Below are 16,772 nucleotides of genomic sequence, written 5' to 3' on the forward strand. Positions count from 1 at the left end.
GAAAATCATATGAAAAAATATAAAAAGTGTAATTACCCATCGTTCCTTCGAACAAATTCTCGAGTATTTAATAAAAGTATATGGAGTATCTATAAAAATATTTTAATAAATTTATTCGCTTAAAATAATTTTATCATTGGTATTGCATAGAAATATATTATAAAATAATGGGAATTTAAAAAAAAAGAATATCTATAAACTTATCGAATAAAAAGAAAGTTGTGATTTTTTAATAGATAAATATTCATATATATCATGTACGAGGATAATTTTGCTTTATAAGATTGTGAAAGTAATATAGAATCAAATTTTTTTATGAAGAGTTTTAACATTAATTAATTTTCTTTTCTAAAATAACCATTATTGTGTGATTTTGAAAGCAATTAGAAATATGTTCGTTGATATAAAAAAATATTAATTAAAAAATCTAAATCGCATGTGCATGCATTTAGTTGGAACTTGTAAAGACATATAACTGATGAATATTTACTTTCTTTAAAAAAATTTTTTAAATGAATGATGAAAAAAGGAAAATAACGATTAAATTAAATAGAGTTGGCTATTCCATATCAGATATAATTAATAATTTGGACATATCCAGGCATCAGGTTAATCTTGCTATAAAAATATTTAATGATTCCGGCAAAGACTTTTCTATAATTCAGAGGAAAATCTAGTAAAATTAAAAATTTGCATATTTAATATATATTTAAGCGGAAATTGACAATTACTACATAACACTAAAAGAAAAAATAAGATTAAATTTATCTGTTGACCTATGGTTATCAACGACAAATTAAATTTTTTCTATTCATTCAAGAGAGTTATCAACGTACCTGAGAGAAGTAATTCAAAAAAAAGAGGAACATTCATGTTAGAATATTGCAGGTTGTTAGCATTGAATTTACAATAAATTGCTATTTTTGGTAGAAACTGGGTTTAACATAGGATTTATATCTATATATTGCTGTATTTCCAAAAAAAGAAATTCATTTTAAAATTTTACAAGGCCCGGGATAATATAATTAAATTCCAAGAATATTTGAAAGAATTATTTTATATTCTGATTCAAAATAATCTGACCAACTGTACTATCATTATGGATAATGTTCCATTTATCACTCAACTGTGAGATTGAATAGGTTTTTACTACTTATTCGCCATTTTCCGATCAAAGAGATGTTTATTAAACTGAAAACTCTTGTGAGAAAAGGAGGACGAAGTAACGAAAGTGAATTGATGGATTTAATAAATTTATCAAATACAAAGGTAAACAATAATAATTTAACATTTTGATGACATTATTGCATATTATTTTTTTTTCTCCTTTTAAATCTATAGATATCGTTTGAGGATTTTGAAGGATATTTTTCTCAGTGGAATTTAATCCTTGTTTAACTATGACACCTATTAATTATTAAACAATATATTTTAAAAAAATTTATATTTAAATATCAAATGTTTAGCTATAAATTAATTTTTAAGATTATTTCTATTATTTTATAATACACTTTTATGCAATACCAATGATGCATAAAATTTAAGCAAATAAATTTATTTAGAATTTTTCAATGAATAAAATATAGGTTTAATATGAAATATATTTTTTTTAAGAAATGTTCGTTTATTGTTTGAGATAACAATAAAAATAAGGGTATTTGACTTATTATTATTTTTTTTATATGATGTTAGAATTGAATGATAACAAAATATAAAATGCTATGCTGCTTACGTATTTTGTGCTCTCATAACAAGAGTTTTTGTGTGAAAAAATGGCAAACCTTAAAAGTATATATAAATTTACGTATAAATTATGGTATAATTTTAATTTTTGGGATTGTTTTTTAAAAATATTATTTTATTTTTATGGATATCTCAGTGATCAGTTACTGCTCCAGTATTATAACTTTATGATTCTTACGCAGGTCCTTAAATAAAGGATAAACAGAGATGCAAATTAATTTGATAAAATACATTTTCGATTCAGATACAAGTATTTTATTAAAAATATCAAAAAGATACAACCAACTGATGCTATATAAGAATGGTGACATAACGATAAGAGTGAAAATTGAAAGATGTATAATGCAATCAAGAGAAGTACTTAGGGAAAAATACCTCTACGAATTGAAAGATAAATGACATCAAGTTGTATAGATTATTCCTCAAGCAAAACTATCCCGTTTAGATTTTTTTTAAATTATATAAAAGTAAAACAAGCAAGCATAATATTTCGATGACTAAAAATATTCTTACGATATCATTTTCAGCCTAAATTAGCATTAATGTCATAGGGGTAGCTTATATTACGTATTATTTTATTATCAATTATAAAATATTCTAATCTTGAACAAATAAATAATAATTTAAGATTCCATTCAATGAAATTAAACCTTTAACATGTTCGAATAGGCATGCCTGATAGTACGGTGAAGGATCAAGGGTGCTAAAACAGTCAGAATAACGAGAATCGGATTCAAAAGGATACAGATCATTGCATAGTTTATCTTTGGAAGTTTCTCTCATAGTTTCTATATCCTCTCTGCTCCATTCATTCCTATTATCATAATAATTGTTCAACATTTTACAATACATCCTCTGTTCGCCAAATGTTTTAGATAAATCGTTTCCGCTATCTGGAGAATTTTTCTTACAAGACTGAGACCCTTTGGGATCAATGTTGAAATAACCTTGAAATGTGTCCACACTTGGAACATATGAATCATCGTCTTCCGCCTCTAAATTGTTGTTACCCAATAAGCCGACTATTTTGCCATGGTATATATGACTGATTTTAATGTAACACAAATTTTGTGTGGAATAACATCCGAATCTTAAGCCAGGGATTTTTACCTTTTTTTAAGAAGGAATGGGGGGGGGGGGTAAAGAGTAATAATATTATTTATATTATATATTAAATATTTCCATAAATTAGTTTTTTAAATTAAACACTTCCTATATTTTTATTAGATAAACTCCATTGAAAATATACCTTAAACATATTATTCGTCGAATAATTTTTTATCTATTATTCTATCGAATTATTCGAGATAATTTGATTAAAATAATAATATTGAAAAATAATCATATATTATTAGTAGGAATATAGGATAGTGGAATAATGAAGAAACATTTTTCTAAAATTGTTGTTAAGGGCTGTTTTTATTCGAATAACTTCATAATATAAAATTAACTTCCGATAATTGTTTTATGATGGACGAAGAAAGTATTTATTTTTATATGCAATTTATAACACATATACAATTATAATAAACTAGTAGCCATCCCGTCAAGAAAGACGGGCGAACCAGATATTTCTCCGTCGTTTGATGGTAGAGAAATCATAAATTTTACTTTTTGCAAAAACTTTTTGTTTTAAAAATTTGTTGTTGGTATATTTGTCTTCTACATGATATGAATATTATATTGATTTTACTACATTATATATAAAAATACTATATATATATATGCTTCTATATTATCTTACTAATAAAATTTGTTTGTCTTTTATCCATAATTAAATTTTACAAAATAAATTTAATATTCTATTTTTTTTTAATTTATGATTAAATAAAATTTTCGAATTGAATCGAATATTCGATGAACCAAATAATCATTTTATTATTAGTACGAATACGAATAATGAATTATTCGATTTAAACGAATACGAATAATTCCATTATTCGATTCGTATTTTTGTAGGTATAATTGAAAATAAAATAAACCAGCCAATTTTTTAAAGTAAAAGGCTTACATTACTTTGATAAAATAATCCAGATTTACGAAGACAGAAATCCCATTTTTTTCATCGTGATAAGGTAAATTTGGTAATGCTTGTCCATCCAAAAATGTATTGTAAGAATCAATTCTCGCATTATTTATTATAATTGTTATATTATGGGATGGGGTTATAAGTGTCAGTTTATCTAACGAACCTAGTAATGCAAATGTATTGTTCTTGTAGTCCGAAGCTAATAAATATCTTTAATAAAAAAAGAAGAAGTTTATACATTATGCCTTTTGCAATATATCTTTTTTCACAAATAAATATAGAAAGGGGTGGGGTATTCTTTATTTTTTTTTGGGGGGGGGGGGGGCTACAGTGATAATTTGTAAACTTTAAATATTTACGTTAGAGCTTTTATATTTTTGTAATATAGAAATGATATGGCGTTAATTGAAAATCGAAAACTTAAATCTAATAATAGCTAAAATGAAAAACTATATATTATTAGTACATCAGTCCGCCGAGATATAAATTGGCTGCACTTTGTTTTATTTTTTTCCCATTACAATTTTATTTATAATAATTTATTAAAATAAATGCAAAATAAGCCGAGGTAACTACTATAAGTCATCAGATTAATTAATATGGACACCGTCTTTATCTAATTTATTCGTGGAAATAATAATTTAATGGACATAGAATTATAAAAATAGCCCAACATTCACAACGCTTTAACATCGGCAGAAATTAATATTCTTAAATCCAGTTTTTATTTGTAATTGGAAATGAATCCATTATCAACTCCCGACTCAAAATTTTTCAAAATTTCGAATGGAGTACTATTCTGAACCTCCGATCTATTAGAATTTGGCGGAGAGCCTGTCGGCCCAGCTCAACTCAATTGGAGGTCCATTTGGCATGACAAAAATTGCCGGCAGCGGGCGTGAGGCCAGCTTAGCAAAACGTTACGGTAAACAAACGAATAATGTCATTTTTTTCATAATTTTTAATATACAAAAAAACTCGTTAAATATATTTATTTTTTGATAAACAAAAGTGAACATTAAACCTAAATTATTTAAGGAATAGATATATTTTATAGGAAGATCGCTTTTGCTCCTCTAGTTCCTTCTTATAGTGCCTATGTTTTGCTTAGAAGTATATTACAAAAATAATTCGATATAAATATTTACAGTTTTTCATCATTTCCACATATCGGATATTTATCGTGCAGGCCATCAAATGTAACATAATAACCATTCCCAAATATAATTGCATTGCGATAGGAGAATTTGGGACCATTTATTACCTTCGTCATACTTGTCTTTTCTAATAAATCGAACTGATAAATGAAGAACCTATCTATTTTGACTTCAGTTAATATGGGGAAAGTCTAAAATTACAAAATATAATCACTTTGAGGTTGATATATAACAAAGTTAAACGGAAAAATATCACCAAAATAGAAAAATACAACGAAATCTGCCTAATTTGGGCAGCGTTATGACCGGATTTTTTGCCTAACTTACAGTTGCCTAATTTATGAAAACGTTTTATAATACATAATAGTTATAAGAATTTGGGGACTCATAATTTTGGTGAAATTAGGGAGTTGTTTGAATTATCAAGAGCTCGAATTAGAGATGTTTTACTATAAATATTTTTGTCATTTAATACTCCTTAATGGTATTTTTTCCTTTTATTTTTCATTATTTTTGATTTTCTTTCTTTTTTAAAAAATCTACTTTTTGCGATCTCTTTTAATTTAACATTTTTTTAAATCTATTTTTATCATCTTTTCTCGATTTTCTTAATTTTTTTATATCGGTTCATGTTCAGTTGGCAAAAAATAATAATATCGGTTTAGTTTGAACCTTTAAACCGATTCGAACCTTTTCATATACAAAAATACTAGAATTATGGAAGGGAAAGCATATTTTTTAAAATCAACTCATCACTAGTATCTAAAAAATAATATTTAAAGCCGTTTACAATTAAAGTACTAGATTTTCTTTTATGATTAATAACATTTCAAAATATATATCGGTCACTCTTAGAATGTCAAATCAAATAACTTCAAAGGATTTTTTATTTTTTAATTTTTTTAAAAAAAATCAACACTTAATACTTTGAAATAAAATCCATTTTCAAATAATCAGATAATCTAAAGAATATATATTTTGAAACTTAAACTTTTTTTAAAATAAATATTATATTAAAAATGAAATACAATATTTTTCCATAAAAAGGGGGGGAGGAGGAAGGTGGTGTTAAAAAGATATATTGTTAATATTGTTTGGCCTAGAGCCATAGAACAGAAGATTGAGATACAATTGAACCTGCATATCTCAATAGATATTTTTTGTTTAAGATACAAATTTTCTTTAGGAACTCCAGTGATCGTTATTGGTTACTACAAAACAAAACAAAAAATTTACTATCATATTTAATAACTACTAAGTATTTTCCTTTGCATCAGAAATAGGCTGGTTAAATTATATCAGATATTGGGCCACTATTTTGAAGACCACTAAGTTTTGCATTGTAATTACAACTTTTTCTTTATCCTATCATTATAAGATTAACAAGGACAAAAAGGCAGAAATCGTATTCCACATGCATAATTATGCTCACCTGACGAGTCAAACAATCTTACCGTTATGGTTTTAAATTTATATTAATTTTTATATTATAGATGATTTTTCATATAAATTTTAAAAAAATTTAAGGTGACTAGTGCCTGAAATTTATAGGACAGGTACTCTACATGCTAAAAAACGCGGCAAAAGTGGCTCTTATTTTACAATTAAAATAAACATAACCATCAAAAAATAGCATTTTTACTAATTTAATACTAATTTATTATAAATATTAAGTAAAATATTATATTTTAGAAAATTAATATTTAGTTTCAACAAACATTAAAAAAAAATATCAATTTGGATTATTGTATCTTTTTTTTAGATGCAATTATCCTTCCACTTAGCATATTTAAAACTATATCCTTATAAATATTGTATATAAAATTGATCTAACGTTAGTATTTTTAAAAACCTTGATTTCGCCGATTTTAAAAGATGGCTAAATCAATATTTTAGTCATAATATTTATTTAAACTCTTAGATTTAAATAAAAGGCGGGTGAATACATGGCGATTATTTTTCTGGCACTAGCTGTTTTCAAGAATCGGCAAAATTTAAGTTTTTAATAAAACTAATTTACTCTCTTTTTAATTAATTTATTATATCATATTCTACTGTTATATCACAGACCAACTCGAAATCATCTTTATGGAATATGATATTTGCTACAAATTATTAAATGTAAGAAAAATTTATAAGTTTAGATAAATATCTAATAAAACAAATCAAGAATGGTTGAGGTGGAGAAATTTATAGGAGTGCACTTTGACAAAATAAATTGGCACAAATTAAAGGGGAAGATATAGAGTTTCATAGAACACAACCAACTATCCTATATAGTTAGAAATGGCCACGCAAAGAATCAGACATGAGCAGATTACCGACAATGGAGGTGATAATGTTGAGGATGATAGCTGGGGTAACCAAAAAGGATAAGATATGAAATATAAATATACTAGGAAGTTTAAAATTAGTGCCCATAAAACAAGAATTATTATAAACAGACTAAGATGTTAAAGTAATATGAGGAGAGGGCCCGAAAACTATATATTGAACAAGGTTAAGGTAATCAGTAGAGAGAGACCGAAATTCCAATATGCCAATAATATAAAAGCTAATATCACAAAATATAAATCGAATAGGGGAAATTATATGAACAAATTAGAATGTAAAATATCAAAGGTGATTACCCGAAAAGGTGAAAGCTAAAATAGAATAAAGAATTCTTAATTTTTGGAAGGATAATACCTCCTTAACAAAATTATTAATTACAAGATCATTTTCTCAAGTATATTATATCGTTATCATCAATCTAATATGTCTCATTCATATCATTTTCAGACAGATTATTTTAAAATTATAATTTCAAGTTTAATGATAATTATCTATTAATAAATAACCTTTATATTTTATTTTAAAGTGATGTAGCGCAAAGTTACTTTTCATTAAAAAAGTAGCGCGCTATCTTAAAGCTACTTTTTAAAGTAAAATGACTTTTGACGTTATATTTTGTGTTATAAAATGTATATTAAACCGAAAAATTGTTCCATTCAAAGGGGTGAGTAATTATTTTACGGAAAAAATTTCTTTGATAAGGATAGGACTTGCAATTTGACGATACACTATTATCTCCGTTGAATTCTTCATCGAAGTCCTTGAATTGAAAATGTTGGTACATCGAGTAACAAGATCCCAAAAAGTGAGGATCAATTCCAAATAATTTTTTGGTGCCCGTGCTGGCAAGTTTAATGATTTCGTTTATTTCATTTGGGTCCCCTTAAAATATATGATATATTACAAATGAATATTACAAATTTCTTAGTGAATATCATCCCATTTAGCCTTTTTGGAAAGCTCTTCGGGATACCCCCCCCCCACCATTTACCTGGCAGAGAATTCGCTAGTGGCAAACTTCCTTACCAAACCTACCCCTGACCCACCTAAAAAGTTGTAATCTAAAAATTAGTCTCGAGCATATTTATAAAATAAAATTATGTTAAAATGCTATCAATGGACGAATGCTCTTAAAATCGAAATTAATACTTTATTAATAAAAGTAAATCTTTTTTACCAATTATTTTGCCTTTAGTTTTCAAATATTCTTTATTTGTACTTTACCCTATCCCTTAACCTATACCCCTCCCCCTGCTTGAATATCTTACGCCACTGATTTAATGTATAATAATTATAATTAATATACTTTATAAATTTTAATTTTAATGTTTACTATTTTTTACGAAATTAGATATATTTAAAATTTTCCTGGGTGAATGAATATAAATATTTAAATATGTATTGGATTTCAAAATAAAAAATAAGTGAGGTTAGTAAATAAATTTTATTTCTCAAATGACCTCTAGTGTAATAATTTCAATAAAGTTTAATTTAAAAACAAAAGAGAAATTCAACTAACCAAAGATTCCATATATTGGACGGTCGCTTTTAATTTTCTTTGATGTCGCATATGAATTTAATGCCATAAATCCATATTGCACATAAATTAGAGCTATATAAGTCATATGATATGCTTGATTTATATATGCCATCGATTGTAGACCCATAGAAAAGTTTTGTGTTATTTCGTCTTTGTAGCGAGTTAAATGTTCGGAAAGCTTTTTTTAAATAATTTTTTTTTAAAATAGTTTTGTCTTTTTTTAAAATTTTCTTTAAATCCATCTAGATCTGTGCGCCGCCAACTCAAACCAAGGCCACCGGCAATTTTCTCTCGCTAAAAACAATCGAGATTCAAAAATATTTTAAATCTGGTAATATAGAAATCTTAATAATAATGGGTGCTTCCATAATTTACATTCTAGCGTAATTTTTTTTGTGGTTGTGGAAATTGATTGAAGAATTAATAACTTAAGCACCATAAATTAAGTCAATTCTAATATTTACGCCCCAACAATGTTTATATTTTTACCAAACCTTGAGCGGGCATAGTCGAGTGAGCTAAAAAACATCCCATTGCAGATCTCTAGTTCATATAACCCATTTAATCTTATTTAGAAATAAAAAATGTATTTCGGGGGAGGGGAAGGATTAAATTCCCGATTGACATTACAAAAGGCCAATCGCTCCCCTCATATTTTATTTAACAAAATACATGGCTTCATCACTATTATTATTTTTTAAATTCATAAGAAATTTCACAAAAGAGGTATATATATTTTGTAAAAAATATTTTCTAAAGATGTTATCATAATGATATATACTGTGTATTTTATATACCATTTCAATTCAAACATTCTCTTATAATAATAGTTATGTCTGAAAATAATTTGATAATCTGATATTAAAATGAAATTTAGAAAAACTCACATTTGCTAAATACACAGATTGTAAAGAGTATCTACTTGATATTATAATATTTAAAAAAGGTGTGGTATAGTTTTTGGGGAAAAGGCTTAGTTTGAAAAGTGTACACCTGCCACAAATACATCTAGGGAAAGAATATTTTTTTTATAGCTGAGATAATGCGAAATGTTCAAAAAACATCCTTATGTCCACCAATCTCTACTAAATCATAATTCACCACAATTATAATTTAACTATATTTGATATTTATTTTATATTTCTCACATATTTTGTTTGCTTTGTTTAATATAACAGAGAGCTGTTTATATCAAAAACAATAGTATGTCTGCGGTTTAGGGGTAAGGAATTTTTAAAAAATATTTGGCGCACGACTCATTGCCTTGCAAAAACCCATATATCAGGTTAACAGCTACACTTTGTCGTCAAAATGATTTCCTCAAGAATTGAACACGATACATCTCTCATTTTGAGTCCCTATCAACTTGGTGTGAGTGTCGCAGGTAGTTGTGAGGTCGCATAACACTCAACTCGTATTTATTTATGAAACGATCCCACAAATGAAATCTCGATTAAGTTCGACTTCGCCAATGCCTTTAAGACCCTATCTTGGAATTACTTCTTAAATTCGTTCAGCACTTTTTTTCCTGGATATAGCAAATTTTTCCATTCTTACTATCAATATCATTCCACTTTACAATTCGAATATTTTAATTCGTAAGAAGGGATTAAGCAGGGTGATCGTCTTGGATCATTGCTATTTTGTCAAACAATATAATGAGGGCAATAATGCCTCTTGCTTTCTTTCTCTCCATGTCTGATACATTGATGATGGTATATTCTGTGGTTCATCCAATGAGGTCAAAAGCCATTAATATAATCCTAGAGTTAAATCTTCTTTAGGGCTAATTCTCAATCAGAGCAAATTAGAATTCATCCAACTAAACTGTTCTGAACCTACACCCACAATTTTGAGATAAGATCATTAATCAAGAACAACTAATACACTTAGGATCCCCAATCGGAGGCAACTCGGCCATATTCACTTTTCTACATTCAACTCTTGAGCTCTTTGCAAGTTAGGTGATATCTTTCTCCTATTTACCTCTTGAAAACCGTTTTCTTTTGAAAAACTTTTACAATATCTCGGTCATTTTTTACTCATTTAGGTCTACCTCTGTTTTTAGATATCAAGTGTAATGATCGGCACTTACCAAAGAGATCCCAAATCTAAAGTGTGGAAAAATCTTTTGGGCTTAAGCTTCTCTTCCAACAAAATTTGACGGAGCATTAGATATTCGTCTAATTCAGCTTAAACTACTTTTATCTCAAGTGCTTATTAATAAAATCTATTGTTATCGCTTCCTCTTAGTATTGAATTTCTTGGAAAAGGTTTCAATTTGGGATTATTCCTATATAGATTCCCTAGCGCCTAAAATCTTGACCTAAACATTTTGATCTCAAAGATGGGTCTAAAATAAATAAATATTCTGAAATTTTCGAAGAGTACATTTTTATAACTATAGTCTTTTCTGCATTAGACACATTTGGTGGCCCTGCTTTACTATTCTTCAAAGAACTCGGCTCACATATCCGTAAAATTACCGTTGAATCAAAGGTTTCTATCTTAGACAAAAACTTTCTATCGCCATATATAAATCGAATTACATTAGTTTAATTGAAAGCTTTCGAGCCAACCTAACTTTTTTAATCCTCTCTTTACATATATTTTTTATTCTATTTATTTTTTAAAAATTTTTTGTTTTTGATTCGAATTAATAAAGATATAATATATATTGAGTTGTGTTATATCTTAGGAAGGTCGTTTATAATATAATATAAAAGGTGTTTCTGTTCTAATATAATATAGAAGGTTGTTATAAAGGTTATCGTATTTGTAACAAGATGTTATTTAAATATTATAGGTTTTAATAAAATACTTAAAAAGATCAATTGAATTAAATAATTATATTATATCTTACTAAATATATATATTACATTTTTTTTGAAGATTACCTTTTGGACCATATATGTTTTAAAATATTGAACGTAAAAAGTTAATTATTAATTATATTAAATTTATTATTTCACTTTTTATTTTTATAAAATACAAGATCATAGGGCTCGTCACTTTATTAAGTGACTGCTAACTCAGCGTGTGAAAAACCGTGGCCTTGGGCCCGCGAATCTAGATGGGTCATATTTTTTAATATACTCATAATTGTGATAATTTTTTTTTAATTATTATTTTGTTAAATGAATAATAAATTGATTCATTTAACAAAATAAATATTATTAGGGCTTGAAAAGTCCTTGGTTTAGAGTACTTAACTATTATCTCATAGATATAAATATTATTCCGTTAAATTATATATAATGAGTATTATTACTTTATTTAAAAGAATTTTTTCATACACCTTAACCAAATAAGAATATTCCGAATTTTCAAAATATTCAAATTTAATTCCTCTGGGAGAAAACAAATTGAAGCTTAGTCTAGCCGCTTTGATATTTTTGCCTGGGTAATCCTAAATAAATCATACATTTTTACATTAAATTTATTTAAACGACATATAAATTCCTAAAAAAATTTCTCAACGACAATCCCCTAAACATATATTTAATTTATCATTTATAAAAAAAATTAACCATATAAGCTTCTGATTAAGGATTATATAATGAAAGAAAATGATATATATGTTTCAAGGGTTTCACTTTAGGATAGTACACCAGATCAAAATTCAGCATTTTATCCTCGTTAACTAAGTTGATGTCGATATCAAATATTCCCTGACTACTGCTGTCCTTCACATATTTGCCTTTTCTATTTGTAAAATACCCCTTTTCCATTATTTTCTCTTCAAATGGAGACTTTAATTTATATATAAAATGCAATATACTTTAAATCTAAATAATATTTATTCGTTAAGAGAATATTATGAGCTCAAAAAAATAAATAATGATAAATAAAAGTTTTAAAAAAATTATTATGAAATATGTGAATAATATAATAATAGTATGACAGTTTTTTTAAAGCAATTTTAAGATTAAATTTTCAAAACTAAAACTATAAATTTTAGAATTTTTTTTAAAATATATAATATATGGAATTTAAAAGGGTCATTAAAATATTATATCATTTTACTTTGGCAGTCACATTGGTCTCACTATTTAAACTAAACCTGAGCCTTCTTCCATCTGGAATTTGAAGATAATATTCACTATTATAATCCAAAAAATTTCCAACAAACGATGCGTTTCCACTGAGTTTATTGAATTTATATATGATCAAATCTTTTCGATCGTTTAAAAAAAAAATAAAAAATATTCATAATATTTATTTTATAGATCATCCGTTTTAATCTTTAGCCTGCCGCTGACATTTTTAGCCGCACCGAAAACACCGCCGTTTATGAAAATCATGCCGACGCTCTGAAGATTTTTATAGCGGCGATGCATGGCCGGCGCATGGCCGGCGCAAATTTTTTTAAAAAATAATTTCCATATTTTTTGCAATTTTATTGTAATAATTGGTTAACATCACTTTTGTAAATTTTTTATGTCCATCAGGATTTTTATGAATTCTTATTTTATACTTATTCTATTAATTCAATCAATCAAAAATCTAAAATTCCATAAGTTTTCATAATTTTACATATTTTTAAGGAGACCCAATATTGGGTGTTTGTTTAAATGAAAATGAACACCCCTTAGGTTTGGTTTACATAATCTGATTACAGTAGATAGTATTAAATTCTTTTTGTTGAAAAGCTTATCAAAAGAAATTATTCTCTAGGATATAAAGCTGCATAGATGGAATTTGAGATCGAGGCAGATTAACGATAATGCGTTGATCTATACCCTCATACCAGTTTCAAATTGGCGATTCTAATGATGATAAAAACAATAATGCCACACATGAAAATGTTAAAAATAAATGTATTAATCAGGTGGCATCGTATATTAATTATTCTAGAATGCATATCTGAAGCAAATATAATTATAATTATTAACGTTTTGATAAGAATTGGGAAACACTTTCTCAAACTATGAATCAAATCTAGTAGAAGAACTATTAGCTTTTCTTCCAAAACTTAAGGAAACAGTTGAATATCTAATTGCAATAAAAGGCCTATCTTAAAGCAATACTTTTTAGAAGTGAAATTGAAAAAAATTTAATAGTAAATGGTAATGATAGCTCGAAAATCATTTCCCTAAGGAAAAGCATGCTAAAAAATTTGCGTTACGATTTTCAGTTTCTGATCTGCAAGTATTAATATATACGTATATTTATTTATCTTTTTTTACAAAAATAATCTATATCTTGGCTTCTCGATGATATCAAGGTAGTAAATATATCGATTGAGAATATTCAAATTATTTGACAAAATTAACAACTAAACATTCAGCAAGTACAAATTATGATTCCACTTTAAGTGATTTATATGCCATATTCTTCTTGAAAAAAGCTATTCACAAGTTATGGATGTTCTAAATTTCTGAAGAGAAAAAAGGATCAAACTTCCTAATTTTTTCAGGCTAGCAAAAAAAAAATTTGTGTTCCCGCAACTATCACATTTAGTGAAAGAATTAGGGTTGGCGTTGAATTCAAGTAGATCATCATTATGTCGGAAAATATAAATAAAATTACTTTTATACATGATAATTCTAATATTAAAAATCGATTTTGAATTTATAATTAGTTTTCTCAATACAGATCCAAAAAAATATGCCGAAATATCTGTAGAAAAATTAATTAACAATTAAGAAAATATATGCCAAAAGTGTATAACGGTATGCCGATTTACGCCGCATAGGTTGACTGGCTAAAAATCGGACCCGCCGGCCGCCGATTAGATTTACATTATTTAATATCATGTTATTAATTTTAACTCATAAATTGTTTATCCTTAACAATTCTTATGATAATTAAAAAATTAATGCAAAAAAAAATATAATCATTAGAATTTTTTTTTATAAAAAGCCCTTGCCTTTAAAACTTCATAGTAAAATGGGAATTTTTTTTAAGAAGTTTTAAATTCAAATTACCTAAAAAAACTCTTTGTAGATTATATATTTTTAGAAAAAACATACCTTTATATGAGGAGGAAGGTAGTTGAAAAATATTGGGTTGACAATACCAATCCTGTTCAAGTTTTATTTCAGGCGACCCAGATTTTTCGGTCATGCTGCTATTTCCAATAAAACGCATATTGAAGTATTGGGAAGTGTGCATAATTTGATAGCTTAAATGCATAATTGCAATTAATAATGTATGAATTTATTTTATTTTATTATAAATTTTATTCTTTTTGAATTAAATAACAACATTTAGATGTTTCATTTAAGCATTGATAGGAATAAATTATAACTCTAAAATCGATTTTATCGTGTATACAACAATGGTATTTACTTTCAAAAATGGATTTATTGCAGCTGAAGTTTTATTTTTTGTAATGGCTTTTAGATGGCCCCTCTCCCTCTTTCTATAATAATTAAAGCAGATTTCTCAACTAGAGGACTAACTTCCCTAATAAAACAGTAATATTTTAACCTATACCACACTTAAAATACAATTGGACTGAAGATAAAAGCTTAAGACTAATTAAAGTTTAATTGTGTTTGTCTTAATAGTAAATTGCAATTTATATGACTACGATGGAAATATTAAATAAAATACTTTCAATTCGTATTTATTTTTTTAATAAACAAAATTTCCATCTCATTTGTTCCTATCGACATCGTTTTATCTAAATTGATTTAGGTCTAACTCTTTATTTAAATTTCTGTTAGTCTATTTAGAAATTTTATAACCTTAGATTTAGTAGGTTATCAATAAAAATGATTAAATTATATTATTAAAAGCCATAACTCATATTTCTCAAATCTTTAATTAACCCTAACCCCTCTCAACCTATAATCCTTGCCCATACCTCATTACTCGTTCTAATTTTGAATTTGATTTCATATAATTAAAAAAAATTCCTTTAGATGAACATTCCTTAAGTTAAATTAATATCTTTATGATATAGCTCGCTCAAAAATTATGATCGATTTTTTTTTTATTGACTAAGTGAATAAATGAATGATGAAATTAAATTTACATATTATAATTATAAAGTATTATGCACGTCATTTATCCGATTATTTATCGTTTCTGAGTTTTTCAATCATCAGAGTCAGAAATCCAACTGTAAAATATTTTTCTGTTTTTAAATTTCAAATTTACTTTGGCGGAGCACTCTATTCACTACTTTTTAAGGAAATCACAGAATGCGTTTTTGCTTAATATATTTATCAGTTTATTAGACATGCAAAGGAGCATAACCATAATGTCATATAAATGAATCCCTAATTGCATTACATTTAGTCAAAACATGAACAAAACTCTATCTCTTCATCCATTCATATTTGAGGCATTTCCTTTTTAAAAAAATTTGTATCCGTGTTTACTTGTGGCATAAATATTGACAAGCCTTTCAATTAATTGGTAGGTGATACATTTAATTTCAATTTATCTTTACGTCAAAAGATTCAGATGTAGATATATAATAATATTTTAGTATGTATTTTGTTTGTGTGTACTTGATGATCATGATTATAATAAATATTAAATTAATATTATAATATGATAATAAATGGTAATCAAGGCTTTTTATTACTTTATTTATTCTCCAATCTTCTTGTTATTTCTTATGGCAGATTTCATATCATTTACCAACGCGTAGAATATTTCATAATTGCATATCTTATATGAATATTTTTTTTGGTTAACATCTACCAGTATAAGTGCTTCGACCGAATAGTAATCTATCAAGATTCCAAAAATTGAAATAACAACGAGGCACAATATTATTCAGTTATTCTCCCCCCACTTTCAATTTATTGGACTTGTGATAAGAATAGACCTATGCGCCACTGACTCATGTTGCCGCCGTAATTCCCCCCCCCCTAACAGAAATTATGAGCCCCAGGTAATTTTTTATGGCGGCGGAGCAACCTGTAAAATTTTTAAAATGCTATTTAATAAAAAATATAAATTTTATTGATATATAATAACACTTATAGCAATGAATCAGTTTGATTGA

General features: G+C 26.5%; 1 protein-coding gene across 1 annotated transcript in view; it reads right to left on the reverse strand.

Moving 5' to 3' along the window:
• The window catches only part of LOC135929103 (uncharacterized), a 48,854-nt gene that overhangs the window by 5,852 nt on the left and 26,230 nt on the right, over positions 1-16,772 (reverse strand). Inside the window, exons 27-35 of the mRNA XM_065465611.1 lie at positions 14,779-14,930; positions 12,830-12,978; positions 12,400-12,555; positions 12,075-12,212; positions 8,783-8,981; positions 7,904-8,145; positions 4,921-5,120; positions 3,760-3,982; positions 2,394-2,853 (exon numbers count right to left, since the gene is read on the reverse strand). Coding sequence (XP_065321683.1) covers positions 2,394-2,853; positions 3,760-3,982; positions 4,921-5,120; positions 7,904-8,145; positions 8,783-8,981; positions 12,075-12,212; positions 12,400-12,555; positions 12,830-12,978; positions 14,779-14,930 — 1,919 coding nt within the window. The remainder of the gene's footprint in view (positions 1-2,393; positions 2,854-3,759; positions 3,983-4,920; positions 5,121-7,903; positions 8,146-8,782; positions 8,982-12,074; positions 12,213-12,399; positions 12,556-12,829; positions 12,979-14,778; positions 14,931-16,772) is intronic.

The sequence above is a fragment of the Gordionus sp. m RMFG-2023 genome, chromosome 4, assembly GCF_954871325.1.
Source record: "Gordionus sp. m RMFG-2023 chromosome 4, tfGorSpeb1-WG-v2, whole genome shotgun sequence".
NCBI lineage: Eukaryota > Metazoa > Nematomorpha > Gordioida > Chordodea > Parachordodidae > Gordionus > Gordionus sp. m RMFG-2023.